The 20,724-nt window shown below is 46.8% G+C and overlaps 1 protein-coding gene across 2 annotated transcripts in view; it reads left to right on the top strand.

Moving 5' to 3' along the window:
• L3MBTL4 (L3MBTL histone methyl-lysine binding protein 4) overlaps window positions 1-20,724 on the top strand; it is a 488,059-nt gene that overhangs the window by 442,553 nt on the left and 24,782 nt on the right. For both annotated transcript variants that reach the window (XM_066353255.1, XM_066353254.1), the window contains exon 17: window positions 19,130-19,299. In XM_066353255.1, coding sequence (XP_066209352.1) covers window positions 19,130-19,299 — 170 coding nt within the window. The remainder of the gene's footprint in view (window positions 1-19,129; window positions 19,300-20,724) is intronic.

Below are 20,724 nucleotides of genomic sequence, written 5' to 3'. Positions count from 1 at the left end.
GCGCTATGAAAAAACAGAGAGGCTCTCCAACAACCGTAAAATTGCTTTTATTACCTTGCCTATTATTACATATACTAAAATTCTATTTATACTTTAATTACTTTAGAATAATGTTTATTACTGTTGGGATTCAGCTGTTTGTGCCACAGAACTGTTCTTACAAGGACATCATTAGAAGATGACTTCCTGCCTGACCTGTGGTGGCACAGTGGATAAAGCGTCGACCTGGAAATGCTAAGGTCGCCGGTTCGAAACCCTGGGCTTGCCTGGTCAAGGCACATATAGGAGTTGATGCTTCCAGCTCCTCCCCCCCTTCTCTCTCTCTCTCTCTCTCTCTCTCTCTCTCTCTCTCCTCTCTGTCTCTCCTCTCTAAAAAAATGAATTAAAAAAAAAAAAAAGAAGATGACTTCCTCTAATGCCACAGCTTTAAAGACCTGGGTCCCCCTCCCCCAAGCCCCACCCTCCCCCCTGGCCACAGATCGCTGATGGGCTACAACAGTGGTTTTCAACCTTTTTCATGTCTTGACACACATAAACTAAGTACTAAAATTCTGCAGCACACCAAAAAGATATTTTTTGCCAGTCTGACAAAAAAAAAAAAGGTATAATTTTGATTTATTCATACCGGGCAGCTATTGTGTTGGCTATTGTCCTATTTTAATTTGACAGTCCAGGGGAAAAGAGGTCAGTGTCCCTGCCTAAATAGTCAGGTATGATGTGTTTTAGAAACCCTTGCGGCACACCAGGTGGACATCACTGCGCTACAGTATTCTGGCGATGAAATCTCTGCTGTTTGGGGCAGATTTTCTTGATTAGAGGTCTGACAATCACCAGAGCAATTCACGCAATGACTTTTTGCAAGAAATTTGATTATTTCTAAATAGCTTACAGTGGTTTAATATTTTAAGGTAATTATAGGTAATTATATGTTATAATATGCCTTGGCCAGGCTTTGGATCTGGGTCTAAGTAAAATACAGCTAATGGAAAATTTTCCTCCAGTTTTTTTTTTTTTTTTAAAGAAGTTCTAAAGTGAAACTGAATGCAAATCTAACAAGCAATCTCTTGCCAGAGAAAATAATGGCATAATTATATTTAAATGGCCTAGTTTATCAGTTCTCTTGGCTAATCTCTGCGTCCAACACTGTTTTAGAATTATTACCCTCGCTGGTTTAATACACTGGGCTTGCCTGGTCAAGGCACATATGGGAGTTGATGCTTCCTGCTCCTCCCCCCTTCTCTCTTTCTCTCTTGCCCTCTGTAAAATGAATAAATAAAATCTTAAAAAAAAAAAAGATATTTAAAATTATTACCGAAGTTCTGTTTCTCCCCTTTCCAGTAACCTACTTTTAGTAATTTCTGTTGTATGTATGAAATCTTTCCAAAAGGCAGTCTGAGTGAGGGAAATGTTGGAAAACATATCGAATAATGTTGTTATGCTCACCATTAAGGGAGAGGGGAAAAGGGAGTTAGAAGGAGTGCCCAGGATAAGGTTTGGGATTCTATGTTTTCTGTGTTGCCTGTTGTGGTTTGATGCTAAAGATGGACATTAATAGCAAGAACTAAAACACAGCTCGCTTCTAGTCAGCCAGTCACTTGCAGCTAAGCCGCTAACCCTTAATGCAGTGTTTCCAATGACATCCTAGCACCCCTGGGGGTTTGCCTACAGACAGGGCTAGCGTGAGGGAGGGCAGTGGGGAAGTGTTGAGATTAATGTGAATTTGTGAAGGCTTACATTTTATTCTCCTTTTGAGAAATAAACCTATTTCAGAGTGTCCTTCGCGCTCTCTGCCCCTTCGTCCCCCTTCTCACTTCATAGCACCTTTTCTCTTCCCCGGGGAGTCAGGAGAGGCCGAGAGGGGGAGCAGCCACGTGAAGGCGGCTCAGAGCCTGCCCCACACTGAGACTGTCTGTGAGCACCGAGCAGACACTCTGCCGGGCCTCCGAGGTGCCGTGTCTGGGGCCCGACAGCCAGACTTCTCGTAGGCCTCAGCCAACCAGAGATCCCAGAGGCACCGTTCAAAGACAGTTCCAACCTCCCCTCTTACAGAAGGAAACACCTGCTTGCTCATTCCTGGCCTGGAAGGGAAGGTAGAAAACAAAAGGAAGGGGGGAGGTTTGGACTATTTCCTATAAAAATGTCAGGAATTATCTCATACAAGTGATTTAACTCCCTTACCAATCCTGAGCTACTAACTTTAGTTTCCAGTTGAAAAACTAAAGTTCTGAAGAGTCTGACATCTAGAAGTTTACACAGTGAATGCACAGGGGAGTCCGAACCTGAACCCAGGTCTGTGCCCAAGACCAAGTACTCTCTCCCCTGTGTCACTGCCAGTCACAGCTGCCAGACGCATACCCAGGGGTCCCCGCATGGGATCAGCACTCTGGCACAGAACTTCCTTTTGCTTTTAGCAGAATTTAATGATGCCTCTTTGGAAATCTTTTTTTTTTAATTATTTATTAATTTTAGCAAAGAGAGAGGATGGAAATCTTTCTTAAGGGCATATATTAAAGTTTAGGCAAGGGGAGAAAATTTAGCTACCAGAGGTGAGGCAGGAAGATGAAACCTCCTGTGAGGTTTATTAAACGGCACCTCGTTTTATGGTGTTGACGAGAACCTGACGCGGACACCACGTAGAAATGAGAAAATTGCGTTAAGTTAATGGAAAGAGCAGTGAGGAGGAAGGCAGGTGCTGGCTTGACTGCCCCCTCTGCCATTGGCCAGCTCTGGGACTTGACAGAACTCTCAGATCTGACAAATCCTGGCCAACTTCCGTGTCGGGAACGACGGAATCTCACAAGATTGTTGTGGAGCTCAAATGCCGTAGGATGTGAACTGCACTTCTGAACCTGTTCGGCTTTACAGGTGAAAGTATCCTTGTTTATATATCTTTACTCGCGGACCGGTAAAGGCCTGCCTGTCTTGGCATCTTCTTATTTTATTCCCAGGTGACCCAGCTGCTCCACCTGTACAGTCGTAGATCGGTTGCTCTCTTTGACCAGCTCACTCTTAATTGCAGATCTAAACCAGAACTACATTATTGCACCCCTTGGTTCTGGCTGGTGCTAGACATGCAGGCTCAGAGTCCCTCCTACACAATGTCCGTCTCTGAACCATCCATCCCCCAGACCCTAACTACAAAATCTGCCCACTGAATCAGCCTGTCTCCTGGTGTACAATGACCATGTCCCACTCCAACCCTGTACCCCACAGCCTGCTCTCGCTGTCTGTGTCCCGGTCTCCTGTGCTCTAAACTCCACCCCAGAGATCCCACACCTCAGGCCTGCCTCCTACCTCCCAAATACAAAGTAACTCTGTCAGCGTGTTATTTAAACCCTCATTTCCAGTCTGACCTGTGGTGGCGCAGTGGATAAAGCATCGACCTGGAAATGCTGAGGTTGCCGGTTCGAAACCCTGGGCTTGCCCGGTCAAGGCACATATGGGAGTTGATGCTTCCTGCTCCTTCTCTCCTCTCTCTCTCTCTGCCTCTCCTTCTCCTCTCTAAAATTAATAAATAAATAAATTTAAAACAAAACAAAACAAAAAAACCCCCCTCATTTCCAGACCATTTCTTGCCTACAAACTTGACAATATTCTTTATACCTTAAATACCTGTAAGATCCTTAATAAAGGCAGTATTAACGTAGTGGTCAAGAGCACAGGCCAGGAAGCCAGACGGCCTGTGAGTCCTAGCCACTTTCTATAAGATCTCTTAGGCTAATTCATTTTTCTCTCTCCTTGCCTCACGTCCCTCACCGAAAATGCTCAGAACAGTGCCTGGCACCTCGTAAGTACTGCATGAGTCCTTGGCCTCGTAGGATGGCTCAGCTTGGGAAGGCAAAGAGAAAGAGGACTGGATTTTAGCAATAACTGGGAACAGAATGAGCAGAGCCTTCTCCGCAACGGTGAATACCGCTTCTTCACCCACAACGTCATCTTCCCCCAGGGCTGTGTCAGGTCTCTGGTTTCCCACTGACTTCCGAGTATCAGCTTTTACATGGTTGCCTTTGGTTGGATCCATTATGTACTTCCTTCCACCTTAGCTTATGACTCTCCTTTGTGTCTTCACTTCTTTGTCTTACGCTCTCATTTGAACCTGAAGTAGGTAAGAGCTTTGTACTGAAATTTCAGAGCAGTTTATAAATAGGCTGCTTAGTTCCAGCCAGCAGGTAAAAGCTTTCATTAAATTATTCTTCCCTCCCAAAGTGCTGTTATCTGAAGCTCCTGGAAAAGAAAAGTTGCGAATGTTTTCCTAGTTACTAAGGAAGCAGTTTTTGAGGACCAAGCATCAGTTTTCTTTTTCCCTACCTAGAATTGGTCAGTATGAGTTGGTTCAGTAATCTACACCTATCATTTTATCCTCTGAGAAAAATTCTCCTAAGGACACTTAGATCGTTAGCCATGATTCAGAAAAGCCAAAGTCAAAAAATGATTCAGAAACAAGGTTCAGATTCACTCTGAAAGCAAATTATCTTAGCATATCCATTAATTTTCTTACCAAGAAAGAAATGAGAACATAAGTAACAGTAGCTACTTTGACAGAATAATAAATGAAGATGAGGGGTAGGGGGACTATCCAGAAGGCTCCCTTTTCTGCTCAAAATCTAAAATGGAATTGCCTCCGAAATATTTTTAAATGCACTTTTTCATATATTCAGTTATGTCAAAGATTTCTTGCATTGTTGCAGCTATGTAATTATGTGTAACGTTTGCTTTGGAGTCGCATTCATTTCTCATCACCTTCAGCTTTACATGACAGTGGAAACCACTAAAATGACTGAAGAGAAACCGTTTTGAGGTGGTATAAAAATTGTAACAACACATTTGTGGTGGGGAGTGCTCTAAAATCAGGGCTAGTTAAATAATGGGATTCAGTAGTACTATCATACTTCAGAAATGTAGCCACAATTATCTTTGCATTCCCCCAGAGAATTATACTAGTATGTCCTAATAAATTTACATAGCCTTAAAAATGAGTTCCAGACAATCTTGCTATTTCCAGGTTACGAGAAAATTTGATCCCATGCAGCCTCACTGTGTAATCAGGAATATTCTGTATGAGGTCATCATCCCAAAGGAAGACTGAAAAATGAAGGCAGTCTCATTCTGTAAAAATTCACTGGTTACTGGGGAAGCAGGAGGGATGTCTGGCCTCAGAAACGAGGTGTTTCTCATTTATTTCAGGCACATTTCCCATTCCTGCCATTGTATTCTGTCACCATTCAATCATGTTTTTGATGTTTTCTCTTTCAAATGATTTATTAGAAGCTCTGCAGAATGTTTCTAAATATTACTCATTGTAACCAACAGGATTTGGGAGTGTGGTGACAGCTTACCTGAAGCAGTCTTCCTCAGACTTTATTACCACCCTCTTCTTGTCAAACACTGGTTTTCTTATAATCCGCACACCCACACAGATGCACAAATATTAGCAGCTTGCCTTTTCTAGTTGACAGTCCAGAACAGGGCATTGTTTTCTAACTGTCAGCGTAACCACCTTCTCTAATTCATAAGCGGTAATCCCGTTACCCCGTGACTGAGTAATTCTTAAGCATTCGATCCTTAAAACATAACCTCGTTTTAGTGACACCACTTCCACAGTATCTTCAGGTGGAAAGTAGGCTTTTAGAGAAAATTACGGATTCCAAATGTGGTTCTTTTCAACAGAGGTATAAGGCAGGCTTTTGTATACAAACATCATTGACTTGAGAAAGAGGCTTACCATACTGTTCCAAGGAAGGTGATCCTGTCATGTTGTAAATAAAGGCCTAATTTACCACAGACTATTTCCTTCTGATGTGAGAAACTTGAGACTCCCATAACAAAGTGCTATCAGTTTTCCATGTGATTATCCATGTGCCTAAGCAAAAGGCGAAAGGAGATTGTCTTTCTGCTGAGCTGTACAGCTTTCAGCCTCTCTCCTCAGTTGCTCCTGAATAGTTACTTGAATTTCTGATGTGTTAAACTTGGAGGAGTTACTTACCCGATACCTGGAAATATTTAGTAGTTACATTTACTAACACCCATAAAAAGTATAATTTCCAAATTCTACATCTTTTGATATATTCACATAAGTGGGAAACAATCGTCAGTTAATTCCTAGATTAGTCACCCTATCTCTTATACCACCCTGTTTCTACTCCTCTGCCCAGGCGCATGATCAATGGGACATCTTTGATCCAATCTCTTGCACTTTTTTTTTTTTTTTACACAGACAGAGAGAGAGTCGGAGAAAGGGATAGATAGGGACAGACAGACAGGAACGGAGAGAGATGAGAAGCATCAATCACTAGTTTTTCATTGCGACACCTTAATTGTTTATTGATTGCTTTCTTATATGTGCCTTGACCGTGGGGTTACAGCAGACTGAGTAACCCCCTTGCTCAAGCTGGCAACCTCTGGGTCTCGAACCTAGGTCCTCCGCATCCCAGTCCAACGCTCTATCCACTGCACCGCTGCCTGGTCAGGTTCTCTTGCACTTTTTAAAAATGGATATTGGGCTGTCATTTTTGCAAGGAAACATGAATAGGTAAAATTAGCGTCTGAATCAGATGTAGTCTGTAAACATGATAGGATCATAAACTTCATTCCTCTGAACTGTAACTTATTCTGATTAGGTTTGTGAACTGCACAGAGCCCGTTCTTCAGTCTTCACTTTCCAGAACCATGCCAACGACCTGTGTGCTGGGCATTTTCCATGAGGTGCGAGCCAGGTTCCTGAATGGTGCTGTAGTGCTTCCTCTAGTTAATGTCAATTTCGGGAAACAGGGACCCTGCTGCAAACTAATCCGGCGTCCGTGGCTCCTTGCTAACACATATCTTCAAGAAACAACCTCTGACTGTCCACGGTTCCATGGGTCTGGGCACGCAGCTCTACACTGTGCAGAGAACCCACCGGCTAAATAAAAGAATGGATTTCTCAAGGTAGACTATCAAGGGGCATGTCAGAAAAATGTGAAGAGGGCGACCAAGGTGCAGGCGGTGTGGGTGGCCTGCGTAGGAAGAGAGCTACACGGGTCTTACAAGGTGAGAGCTGGTATTTCCATCAGCCAGACTCCCGGTTTTCAAAAGAAGGTTGAAATGCAGAGTGTAGTGGCTGATCTGATGCCTTCATTATCTCTTTGCTTAGTGATTTGTGCCAGGCACTTGTTCCTGCCATTTAAAAGTTTGGAGTTTTTCCCCCTTTCCATTTTTTTAATATGCGTGCGCGCGCGCACACACACACACGTGCGCGCGCACACAAACACCCTGAGAACAGCAAGATCTTTCTGTTTTTTTGAACGCTAATGAACTGGGAAAGGTCAGAGAGTATCTGTAGTATCTGTCTGTACTATTAGCAAGTGATGTTTGTTTTAAGAGAGGAAATAGTTGATGAACAGAGCAGCTTCTGTAGGCTTAGAACCCAGTTTGTGACAGACTCGAATCAGGTAACCACATGGAAGGCGTCACTGCATGTTTTCTCTAGCTCTAGGACAAGTCAGTTTTCTTAAATGTTGGTGGCATTTACTATTTTCCACAAAAGAAAGCAACACAAGTAAATGACGTGATAAACACCTCACAGGGGCCACTCAGTGTTAATTCATGAGGAGCAACCTAGCTTCCGTAAATCCTGCTTTTCCCAGAGTGCGAGTGGGACGCCTGCAGAGAGGAACACACGGGACCTTCAGGGCTGTCCTGTGCGGGATGAGTTCCCAGGACCACATTCTAACGGGAACTCCAGGGCGTGGAGCGCACCAGCCTGTGCAGACAAGTTGGCTCCCAAGACATGTAGATCAGTCACTGTACCTCCGCACTTTCACAGTATAGTCTGATTCCTCCGATTCTGTGAGCACGTGGGCACCTCTGCGAGGAGAGCGCTTGGCCCTGACCCGGCCGTGCCTGTGCTGAGTGCCTTGCCAAGGAAGGCGGCCGCTCTCGGCGCCAGGCCACTGGCCCGGAGGGGTGAGCAGCACGCTGTTCCCAGGTCCTGCTGGCGCACTCAGGACTGTGGCTTCTCGCCTCCTTCCAGGCTGAGCGCAGCGTCCCTCTTCTCTCCAGAGTTCCCAGCACTTCTTTGATCAGGTCTGCATGGGGCCTCGGGAGCATTCCTGGAAGCGTGTTTATTTTGAGATCAATCGAACCATACTTCCAAAGACCTGTCTGGAGACAGAGTGGTCTTAGCTTTGTAGCGTAGAAAGTTTCTGTGTTTAAGAAGAGGCAGTCTGTCTTTCTTAGAATGATGAAGCCACATCCAACTACCCCCATGTGTCACTCTGCCTCTAAACCTTTAGACAGAAGTAGAAAGGCGGTGTCCAAAAGGACCCACTTTTGAAGGATTCAAAGAAAGGAACGCCCTGGCGTGATGGGCTCAGGCTCAGGCTCCAGCCCTTCCCCTTGCTGAGTAGCTTCCACCAAGTCACTGAGTGTCTCTGAGACCACTGCGTCACCTGCCACAGAGGGCTCCAGCACCACCCCTCCTGAGGTGGTGTAAGGTAAATAGAATAAACAATAAGAGACATTTAGCAAATGTTTGTCCCCTTGGTTCCCAGCTAGTCTGAAGTCCACTCTGCTGCTGGCCGAGCTCTCTGAAGCCCCCGGTGGCACTGGCCGCTGTGTGTACTCCATTTGATGCAGTTCTTGTCATTGCGACTGGCCGCTCCTGGCTGGCAGACACAGGGCTGAGCCCTGGGCGGGCTGGGCCTCATAGCAAGCCTGGGCAACTGTGGAGTCTTGGGGTTTCTCCAATCAGGTGTAGCACCCAGCTGCTTGCCCAAAGAGTGTGTGTGTGCCCAGTGGTTGGGAACAAGGTGATATAGAGAAAAAGGAGGCCAAGCCCAGAGAGGTACACTCGTGGCACCTGCAAAGTAGGGAGCTTCCAGCCTCCCTGCCCACCCTTACACCTGCCCTGTTATTTGTCAGCAAACAGCTGTTGATCACCTCCTGCCATGTGGGGAGTGAGAGGTTCAAAGTGAAATAACAGGTGGTGTCTGCTCTCCCAGAGCGAGGCTGTGTGAGATTTTAAGGGTTAGAACTTGTTACATTAGTTCATGTGCCCCTCTCAACCTCTTGATAATGGCCGAGGGAGTGAAGAACCTGGCACTCAGACCTGCCTTGGCTTCCACACCAGTCACACTGTGTGCCCACACACTGCCCTCAGCTCAAAGGGTTTTGCTTCCAAATCCATCTGCTCCTTTCAATCCAATACCACCATCCAAATGCTGGAATGAACGTACAGTTAAACTGTTTGTTTTTTCACGCACAGTGGTGTTCTCATTTGTATCACTGGCATGCGTATAAAGGCGGTAGGGCTGTTCAATTTGTAAACGTCAACCCCCACCTGGCATGTCTTCCAGCAGCTGCAGGTGGAGAGTCAGGGTGGGAAGCCACCAGGGAAGCGTGCTCCTGTGAGCAGAGCTGCTCCCGTCTTTGATCAAGTTGACTCTAGTGTTCGTTCAATGATGGTTTCACTTTTACAAGTGAAGAAAAAAGGTCTTACAGAGGATAAAAAAAAATACATGCTGGGTGACTGGTTGTGAGGTTCAATCAAAAGAAGTGAATTAGTGATGTCTCAAGCTGTGTAACTAAAAGGTTAACCTTTAGCCATCAAAAAAAAAACCATTCTGCAATCCAAGCCTTTTATTGGATGACTAATACAGTATATCAAAAGTTAATAGAGGTTTTTCTGCATATTGTTAAAATGAAACCAGGATATATTTTCCTCTTAAATATCAAACAGAGTTACTTAGATTCCGTCCCCAGCCTTTCAGTAATAAATATATTTGGCAAAGAAGAGCCCACAGCATGGAAACTCACTGTTGTCACTGGCACAGACTAAGTTAGCATTGCCGCTGCGTCATTTGTCCCTACAGCACAATTCTCAGGTGGCTCAGCAGCCGCACCAGGTATTAAGCACCTGTGCAGTGCTGAACCACGTGTCATCCCTGTACAACCCGACAGGGATGAGAGCATGGTTGGAAATGACTGTCCTCCAGTGTATACGCCACTAACAGAGACTGCGAAGTAGACCGATCATTTCAATATAAGGCAGCAAGTGGTGGGCATCCCCCGGAGCCACTCTGAAGGGGCACCTCTCACCCCTGATGAGCTGGGAGGGGGCCGGGGCCGTGAGGAGGCCCGAGGGTCTCCGTGCCAGGGAGCCCCGAGCCTCTGAGTTTGAGAACCAGATGGATGGATAGAGGCCTCAGATGAGGAATCCCTTACAAAGGGTATTTGCTGAAATAGGATTAAAACAGGAATCAAAACTCTGCCATTGGGAATAAAAGCCCGGGGCTAACCTCTTCACAAAGCGGGAAACGGAGTCCCATTCTAGGTTATGTGTGTTATTGGCCACTTCTGACTACTAATGACTTAGTCCATCGCTACCCTGCTGTGTTTGGGACCTCGAAAGGGCCTCTGTGGAGGCAGGAGGCCCGTGTCCCGCGGGCCAGCAGGCACTGGCGGCTGGAGGCACACCCTGAGGTCAGAGCACACTGGGACAGCCCGGGAGTGAGAGGAGCAGTCACTGTGCGTGGGAGCGGGGACAGACGTGCAGGGGGAAAGGGCACAGTCTGGGGCCTGGCGGGGGTCGGATTCCACTTGGGTGCCTGCTGAGTAGGAACTGTGCCGGAGACCAGCGGCAGGCCGTGAGGAGCAGGGGGCCTCCGGGTCTGTGGACATCCGCTTGGCGCAGCAGGAGGAGACCCGGAGGGCAAGGCCCCACGTCTGCGCTGCGGTCGGCACAGCCCCGAGGGAAGGCAGCCCTGGGGTTGACGTGAGCTGGTCGTTCGCTCCTCACTGAACAAGGGACAGGGCTGACTCAGGCGGGAAGGCCCATCCCTGAGAAGAGGCAGTGCCTTGTAAAGCCCAAAAGGTGGGGCCTCAAGGGAGGCTGGGCTTTTCCTGGACGACTGAAGAGGACTGCTTGGAAAATGGCAGCAGGGAGGCCAGAAACTTCCCACCTCTCGTTCCCTACTCCTCCCCCGGTGCCCCAGGCCCGGTGAAGAAAGAGAGCCGCTGGGTTGCCACAGCCCCTTTAGAATTTAATGGTTTAGCAGGGGTCCCCAAACTTTTTACACAGGGGGCCAGTTCACTGTCCCTCAGACCGTTGGAGGGCCGCCACATACAGTGCTCCTCTCACTGACCACCAATGAAAGAGGTGGCCCTTCCGGAAGTGCGGCGAGGGCCAGATAAATGGCCTCAGGGGGCCGCATGCGGCCCGCGGGCCCATAGTTTGAGGATGCCTGGTTTAAAGGTTTGAATCAACACTTTTAGAGAAAGTAGCTCTAAATCTGAATGCTTCCCAATCTAATTTTGAGAGCCATTCTTTGCTTTTGTAGTAATCAAGGACAAGCCTACTTTCTGATATACATGCACCCAGTCAGTCAGTCCTGGGCTCGGCCCCTCCGCAGACGTTTGTGGAACATGGGCCGTGAGCCAAACAGACCGCTCACTGCGGCCAACAGACTGTGCGCTGAAGCAAGGGCCCTCGTAGCCTGCTCCAGCCGGGTTCTCCTGCATGACGCCCTGTCCCTGGTCTCAGGTCCTCCTGTTGTCTCCCGCTCTTGGGACTTGCCGGGGCTGTGCCAAAGGCAGACCCCTGGAGCCACGTGGTCATTACTTCAACAAGATTCCTGATAATTCCGCCCAACCACCGAGCCCCTTCCAGCACCAGGGGCAGATCCTGCGAGAGGCCGCGGCCCAGCACTCTTTCCGACCCTACTGCCTTGCTAGACATACAACCCTAGCCACATAGGCAGCGGGCAAGGTGTTAGTAGCCACATTTAAAATAATATAACAAAACAGGTAAAATTAACTATAGTGGTATTTTATTTAATCTCATATATCCAAAATGTATCAACATATAGTTCAAGATTTAGAAAAAAATATGGAAATATTTTATTTTTTTTTTTACCATGTCACCAAAATTTAGGACATATTTTACACTTACAGCATATCTCAGTTTGCACTATTTGCATTGGAAGTGCTCCATAGCTGTGTGTGGCTGGCTGAGGGCCACGTGTTGGACAGTGCACAGACCTAGAGCATTCAGTGTTCTTCATTCAACTTGTGATTCTCTTGCTAGCCCCCTGGGAAGTCCCTGGAAAACCTCTGTGTTTTCTATGCTTCATCTCTCACATTTATTTAAAATAAACAAGAAACAGGCCTGTGATGAGGAGTGATTAATAGCTACAGTCAAGCCCTGACATTGTAGCTCCATTGGTTAGAGTATTGTCCTGGCATGCCAGGGTTGTGATACCTGGTTAGGGCACACACAGAACTCAACCAATAAATGCATACATGGGTGGAACAACAAATCAACGTTTCTCTCTCTCTCTTGCTCTCTTTATCTCAATCTCTTTTTCTCTCCCCCTTTCTCCCTCTCTCTAAAAATTAATAAATAAAAAACTAGCTACAATCATAAAGCACTAATAGATGTAAATTATGAATTTTAAACAATACAGCTACGGGAGAACAGAACATAGTACAGCAAACAAGTCAGCCGCTTGTTTTGGTATAGCCTGACTTAGCATTAAGAACTAGCGGTGCGCCATGAGCCAGTCCAAATCAAACGACTGCATAGGATGCTTCCATGGACTTACAGCAAGTTCTCTCCTGATCATGTTTGCACTATTCGTTGTCTTTTACTTTTTTTTGAGGAACATGGGCAAAAAAAAAAAATACAATGAAAATGAGAGTGGACTGAGCCCAAATTCATCATTATCAAGAGAAGGTGACTCAGCATAGCAATGACCCTCCAACCATATTAAGTATACAGCCCTTGGAACTACGTGATTGTAGGAAGAAAAGACATTACTAAGAGAAAAGCTTGGTCCTTGCTTCTCCAGCAGAAGCACTTCTGGATTGCATACCTCCAGCAGAGTAATTTCCCCGTGAGTGATGAGTGTGAGTCGGTGACTGCTGCAGACCGTGCAGTTGGCGAGAAAACTCACACAACTGGGTATCGAGAGTACCTGCAATTTTATCTTGTTTCTTCCTTATTTTTAGAGCTGAGCACAGGAATGTTACTGGTGAAATGGGTCTCCATTTTTAGTGAGATTAAAAGTAACTCAAGCCCAGTTATGATGTCTCTGGTTACCATTTATGACTCACTTAGTTTTGTTATGTGAATTTTTGTGAAGAAACAGCCTTATTTAAGAACATGTCCTGAAAGGATTGGTAGAGGGACAAGAGCAAGGGGCAAAGGCAAAATCAGGCACCTGCTTTCATTTATTTTCAGGTGAAGTAAAGATTTTTAGTAGCGAAATATTTTTTCAAGCCTGTGGAATCGGGAAGCAGCCGGTCCTGTACACTGTCTGGTCATTTCACCTGAAAGGCTGCCCCTGAGTCACACACATCCAGTTGGCCTGGTCTGGCTGTCCCCGTGGACTTGGAGAAGCGGGTCTGCACCTAGCTGGGGTTCTCCATGTTCAAGAGCAGGAGCACAGAGCACTTACCGTTGAGTCCGACATCAGGGAGTCCATTGGATTCCAGCAAGTTACTGCCTCTGCAGGAAAAGGAATGACAACACTTTTGGAACTGGAACTATATATATTTGCTCCTCACTGATGCTGCTGAGTGAACTCAGATCCACAGCCAGGTCCCCCGCGCACCAGCCCAGGGCCTCCCTGGATCCTGGGACAGAGCTGAAGATCCTGCCTCAGAAACTCAAGAAAGCTCCAAATCTCCAAGCTCCTGCACTGATATCATTAAACACTTCATTATTTTTTATTGATTGACTTTTAGAGAGAAAGGAAGGGAGAGAGAGAAACATTGACTTGTTGTTCCACTTATTCATGCCGTCATTGGTTGATTCTTGTATGTGCCCTGACCGGGGATTGAACCTATAACCTCAGCATGTTGGGACAACACACTAACCAACTGAGCTACCCAATCAGGGCTTCATTATTTAAAAAAAAAAAAAAATACATATAAGCCAAAAGAAATACTCAACGAGAGAAAACTTGTAGCAAAAAATTCTTCCAACACAGCTATTCAACAAATAGCAAATCACTGAGGTGACAAGTGTTGTATCATTTGTATTAGTCTATTTTCTGGAAGGGTAACAGCACCTTGCGTGTAGGGGCCGTGCATAGTCATGTCCAGTCACTCTCACAGTGGCGTTAGAGGCAAAGCCAGGGTCATACATATGTTTCATTTTCTGGTGCAGAGGTCATTTTGATTAATTAAAATCTTCTTTTTTTTTTTTTCTTTCTGAAGCTGGAAACGGGGAGAGACAGTCAGACAGACTCCCGCATGCGCCCTACCAGGATCCACCCGGCATGGCCACCAGGGGGCGATGCTCTGCCCCTCCAGGGCGTCGCTCTGCTGCGACCAGAGCCGCTCCAGCGCCTGGGGCAGAGGCCAAGGAGCCATCCCCAGCGCCCCGGCCATCCCTGCTCCAATGGAGCCTTGGCTGCGGGAGGAGAAGAGAGAGACAGAGAGGAAGGAGTGGGGGGTGGAGAAGCAAATGGGCGCCTCTCCCATGTGCCCTGGCCGGGAATCAAACCCGGGTCCCCCGCACGCCAGGCCGATGCTCTACCGCTGAGCCAACCGGCCAGGGCCTTGATTAATTAAAATCTTAAAACCTCCAGAAGGAGGGCTGATTTCCCAGGCTGAGTGTCCCTGTGAACTTTCAGGGTAGCTGCGTAGGAATCACTGGTACAGTGGGGCAGCGTGTCTGAGAAGCATCCGGCATCCCTCCGCTATGTTGGGTGGAGACAGGGCTGGGATGCTGGGCCTAGTGGGAGAAATACAGAAGTCACCCAGTTTTAAAAAATAAAATAAAAACCCAAAACCACCCTTTTCTGTGCTCTTTGTATGGTAGACATTCTTTTGTAATTCAGAACAGTGTTTTTCAACCTCCGCTCCACAGACCACTGACAATCTGCTGGAAATTTCAGACCACTCCACAAAAGAATTAACCACCCCAATGTTGTACGAAAATTATATACCCAATGACCTTAGTCACATTCTTTTATGCTCAGGGTGATCGCCTGTATCATTGATGAAAATGCTATTTAGATTGTCTTAGATATCTTTGGAACGTGTAGGCTCATTCGAACAACCTTGTGCACCATCAGAGCATTTACAGATCATGCGCAATAGACAAAAAGCATTCAGACACACTTATGCAGTATTCAATGCATCGTGCATGTGGAGTTTGGAAATCAAGCACTAGCTTATACCCTGTTGCACTGTTATGCGTGGTAAAACTTTATTCATTGAGTGTTTCCGTTTCTGGCCAGCTAGGTCACCAATCTGAAAGGATAAAAAGGTTGAAAACCACTGATCTAGAAGACTGTTTATTTATTTAAAGTGCCCCAAGATAGAATTATCTGATCCATTTGATTTAATGACAGTGGTTTCTGAGGAAAGTATACCCCTTCATCAAAGGCTCTTTAACTTATTAACAATTACTTAATGAAATCTAATATGACATGAACTGTGCCGGCTTGGTAACAATTAAATCAGTGTGTTCACATTTGATAAAAAATGTATGCAAAATTTTAAGTGGGATAATTTCAAAAGTCTAATTTTATGCACAGAATTAAAAATAATGCAAATCATCCCACATTTTAAATGTCTGTCAAGAGCAAACCACAGAATTTCAAAGCTGGCAGGCTGAGTGCGTTTTAACCTTGTTAGTGCCTGGGGAACAGACACCCTCCCTGCACTGGCAGCACCCTGTGTGTTCCCACTCTCATTTCCTTCCTCTGTGACTTCTGCGAATGATTTTGGGGACCACCCAGGACCACTTGGGCATTAAATCTGAACATAGCCCTAAAGATCCTGTGTTTCAATCTTTCAAAGATTTTAGGCCAATCTAGCCAACACTAACTTTGGAAATATTTTACGTCCCCCTTATTCACTATTATTACAATTTATAATCTCTTTGCATCATATAATAGTAATGTGATATCTAACATGGACTGATCACTTATACTGTACCAGGAGCTGTTCTAATCCCACCGACTCAATGAGATGAAAAACCTTGATACATAGGAGTTAAGTATCTCACCCAAGGTCATTCATTCGGCAACGCTGTGGGGACCAGGACTCACAGCCAGGCAAGCTGTGTAGACCTCCCCCTTTCCCTGAATGCACAGTCCTGGAAGCAAGCCTGCCCTAGCATTCTCTGAGTGAAACCTGAAAATTTCACCCCAAAACCATCAGCTTTGGAAGAAATTAGACCTAGTAAATGATACAAAGAAGGCAAAGCAAACACCATAAAACACTCTCCAAAATGCATCCCCTCTCTTTTGATACTATTAGAAAATTATTCTTGCCTTCTCTCAATTTCTAACTCTGCAGACTCCCTTCATACACCCAGTCATGATCTCTGGGAGCTTCCAGGCAAGCTTAGAGTAGCGTCTGCCAGGTCAGTGGCCGTCGTGCGCTGGGACTATTCTAAGTGAGCCCTCTGCACACTCTTCCCCCCCTCCCTTCCCGTGGTTCTGCTGGTGGGCCTTGTCAGCTCCAGGCAGGTCTTAGAGACGGCAAGCTGGTTATCCAAACTCCCGAGTCGGGGTCTCTCTCTAACCTAACTCAAGTCTTTCTGAGCAAGAAAACTCCATTTTGGGGCTTTCCATCTCATGATATAAAGTTTATATAGTAAAATCGTTAATAATAAAAATGTATTTCTTGTGTTCAGCATGTAACTGGTGCTGGCAGGCATTCCCCGAAACCCGAGGTTGCAGGCAGACAGACACCTGCGGGGGCCTCTGCAGCAAAGCGGGTGTTTGTAGCCTTTCCCACCACCCACGACATAAAGGGCCCTGCTCCCACTCAGTTCTCTTCATCCTTTGAGAGTTCTACATTTCACCTCCATTCAAAGAGATAGTTTGATTTATTAAGGATACAGTTAACAGAATTCAAAAGCCATAGACAGCAAAGAGCCAACCTGAGTTTAAGTGTGCAGCGTAAAGCTAGAGCTGCCGACTTGAGCTGTAACCCAAACGGTATCTTGCTACTGGCACTGAACGAAGTCCCGTCTTCCGGAGCTCAGACCACGCGAAGCAATGAGCTCGGGAACCTCAGTGCTGCTCAGGGCTGGCAACCACCCCTTCGGTTCATTTCCAAGGGGACGGGTGCCTCAACAGCCAGAGCAATTTACTTCCAAAATTATAGTGTGGAAAATTTTATTGCTAGGGTGCACAATGGTTTTCCGCATACCTTCAGCATTTATTTGTGGATTATAAGCATCTGATGGTCATCATTCAACATCTCTGTACCTCCAAAAATACGAGATTCCATTAATTGTGTCTTTCAGAGTCCTATACATTTTGGAAACGATACATAATTAATTTACAAAGGGCTTGGGTTAGAGATACCTATGTGTTTTTGGTTTGTGTTGGTTGTTTTTTGGCTTTTAAGCCCATGTTATTTCAGCAAAAGCAACGACTGATCGACGCAGTGATTCTTTTCCAGAATAAAGGCAGGCTGTGGCGCAGGTCTTAACCCCCGAGAGTACGTAGCTTTAACTCTCGGTCCCCCAGGGTCGGCCTCGGAGGTTCTGCATCACCGTGACTGCAGACTTGCCTCGCGATGCTTCACCTTGGGCTTTCCAGGGCTTGTTTGGTACTGCTCCTTGTCCAGCGTGACAACTTGATTAGAGAACATTCCCACTTGTAAACACACTGGTTTTTCAAAGAGATGTGAAGTTTCCCTTCAGAACCTGCACTCCATGGGGGAGATAACTTATTTATATACTGAAAAGGTCAGTGTTGGACAATCAACGTTTCGAGACAAATTTGCTGCTGCTTGCAACTGGAGCATACGAAGACTCGGGGAGGAGGCGACGCGGCTGCTGTCTCATCATCTGTGTAGAGAGCGAGCGAGCGTCGGTACCTACGCAGGCTGTCTGTGCGGACAGCCAGGAGTGATGGTCAGGCTCCTTCACAGTGTAGAGCCTCTCTGATTACTATCGCGTCTCACCCTCACCTATTGAAAATGGTTAATTAATTGGAATGGAAATATTTGCATAATAGCTTTTCAGATTCTATTAGTAAAACACAAATCATCATAATAGATTTTAAATTATGCGGCTGCCGCATTACTTAACCTTCCATTTGCATTAGGAAAAGTAGGCTTTTGAAGGGCTTAAATATTTCCTTTTGTGGACAGTCTCTTCAGAGTCTCGTAAAATATCAACAACTTTATTTTGCTAATATGTATTTAAAAAAGTCATAAAAGCATGAATTTTCTCTGAAATTGCTAAAATGTTTTGTTCCATTTGTACATTCAAAGCAAAATAAGGGAATTGGGACTCATGGCCCCACCTAAATGTTGGCTGTAACATGAGAGTAAAGTCACCCCTTACTCTCCACTGAAGGTGGAAAGCTAATTGGGAAAGACGGGGGAGGGTGGGTATGAGGAGAAAGAAAGTCTCGTTCCTTGGTGAGAGCAGCCAACCTTGGGCGGCGGCAGCTGTGGCTCTTCACGCCACAGACCCAACCGTGGCACGTTGAGTGCTTGAGGTCCCACAAGAGCACCCTTTGAAGGGCACTTGGGCGAGGTAGTCCCAACTCAGCTGTGGCTGCTCTCCACAAGGCCCTGTGAGCTCATCGTGGCTTGCTGGGGGCTGCAGCTGCAGCTGCCACCCAAGTTCTCAAGGGGACCCTGTGCTGCATTCCACGTTCACTGCCCCCCAGGGGACCTATGAAGCCAGGTGTGGACCTGGGTTCATTTCGTCATTGGAGACCTGAGGAGCGGCTCCAGGAAGAAATCGTTCTGTGTGTGTGTGTGTGTGTGTGTGTGTGTGTGTGTGCCTATCTCTGTGTGCCCACCGCTTAACAGTCACGTCCGCCAGGCTCTGTGCTTTCTGTGACTCCGATTTAGGGAGATAGAAGCCAGTGCCAGCGACAAGCAGCTCTTCGTTGGCATCAAACAGTGTGTCACAGAGATTATGCGAACTTGCTTAGCCACAGTCCTCAGGGCCTTATGTAACAGCCGGCTTTCATGACCATTGTTTTGAAGCAGAACAGTGGTAGCGGCTGTGCTCGGGACTTCTGGCAGGGATGCTGTGTGACCAGGAGCCCCGTCTTTCCACTGTGTCTGCACTTTCCTGACTCTGGCCCTCCGTAACGAGAGGCTGACCCAGATGCTGCTCACTGATTCTCACGTCTGCGCTTCCCCACCCTGCCTCCCCCAGAGTACTTGGCTGAGCAGACACAGCGGGCGCTGCACCAGTCAGTCTTCATGTGCTCCGCGTCCACCCACCCTTTCCGGGACCTCCCGCTCGGCAGGGAGCAGCACTGCAAGCTGCTTCCAGGCGTGGCTGACGTCCAGGCAGGGGAGGTGGCCCGATGGACAGTGGATAAGGTGAGTGGAGCTGCTCTGGGGCCGTGGGATGCACGTGCCCAGCTGCTGAGAATTTCCCTTAGGCACTGAATTCACTGTCTCGAATCTAAGATCCACATGTCAGGGAGGACACAGGCATGGTTTTGAGGAAATCTGGAAATCACAGTGGGGGTTGCCCGCCTCTCCCCAACCATGTCGCAGCATCATCTCTGTGCTCTGTGGCTCATTTAGGCAGAGGGTCCAAGCGTCCATTCTTACATGGCAGATGGAATCTGAGGAAGCCCAAATGTATTAATACAAGCATCTCAGCTTTGAGTCCCGACAGATCCTGTCCTGGGCAGCAGCTTCTCTGGGCGAGTACCCACCCCCAGGGGCTCTGTGTCCCCAGGGGCTCCCTCTGCTGGTACCCACGGGGCCTTGAGGATCTGTGTTCTCACCACTGAGCCCCTTTGTGCTGCCCATTTGTCCATCCAAAGTCACAAATTTTAAAGCAAATTAGATCACAACGCTGTGCAAGAGCTGTACCAGAGAACAAAATGGATTTGATTTTAATATAAACTTGCCTTATAATATTAGCATTTAATAAAGAATTTTTTCATATTTAAAAACAATTATCTTTTGAAGAAAATGTCTTTGATTGACATTCTTTTTGATAAAGGTATTGTTTTGCACTAGTTAAGCCTTAATTTTTTTGAATGGAGGAAAAACCTGGGTTACTCTAAGAACAAGATTAGAGCTGGAGTTAAATTAGTCACCAAATGTTGATTGAGCACTTACTGTAGTCAACTCAATCTTGGTTAAAGCCTTCCTTTCCGGCCTTGGACAAACAGTGGACGGTGAAGGCCACCCAGAGGTCAAGGTTTGGAGCAGGGGTCCCCAAACTACGGCCCGCGGGCCGCAATGCAGTCCCCTGAGGCCATTTATCCAGCCCCCACTGCACTTCTGGAAGGGGCACCTCTTTCATTGGTGGTCAGTGAGAGGACCACTGTATTTGGCAGCCCTGCAATGGTCTGAGGGACAGTGAACTGGCCCCCTGTGTAAAAAGTTTGGAGACCCCTGGTTGGAGTAAGCCCTGCTCCTGCCTCTTTCTCCCAGGCACCGCACAAACTCTGCCTGGTGGCGCCCCCTGGCCAGCGCCCTGCCCAGCATTCCTGCACATGGTGCAGAGGGACTGACAGCTTTTCCCCAGCACACTCGGCCTGCCCACCTCTGCTCCCACTCCCCCCGCAGGGCCCCATAGTCCTGGTAACAGAGAGTAGACTGAGTATGCCAGGAGCTGGCTGGGTGTTTGGGGAGAATGACTAAACGTGATCAAGAATATGCAAAATCTGGCCCTCTCCCCCCCCCGTTGATGAATTTTTACCAGTTTACAAAGCACGCATCAGCTTCATGACCAAGCTGCCTGAGTTAAAACCTATTATCTCTATAATCAAATCATGTATGGTT

This window comes from Saccopteryx leptura, chromosome 11 (assembly GCF_036850995.1).
Source record: "Saccopteryx leptura isolate mSacLep1 chromosome 11, mSacLep1_pri_phased_curated, whole genome shotgun sequence".
Taxonomy (NCBI): domain Eukaryota; kingdom Metazoa; phylum Chordata; class Mammalia; order Chiroptera; family Emballonuridae; genus Saccopteryx; species Saccopteryx leptura.
The sequence above is the reverse complement of the archived record's forward strand: the minus strand, read 5'-3'. Positions and strand labels throughout refer to the sequence as shown.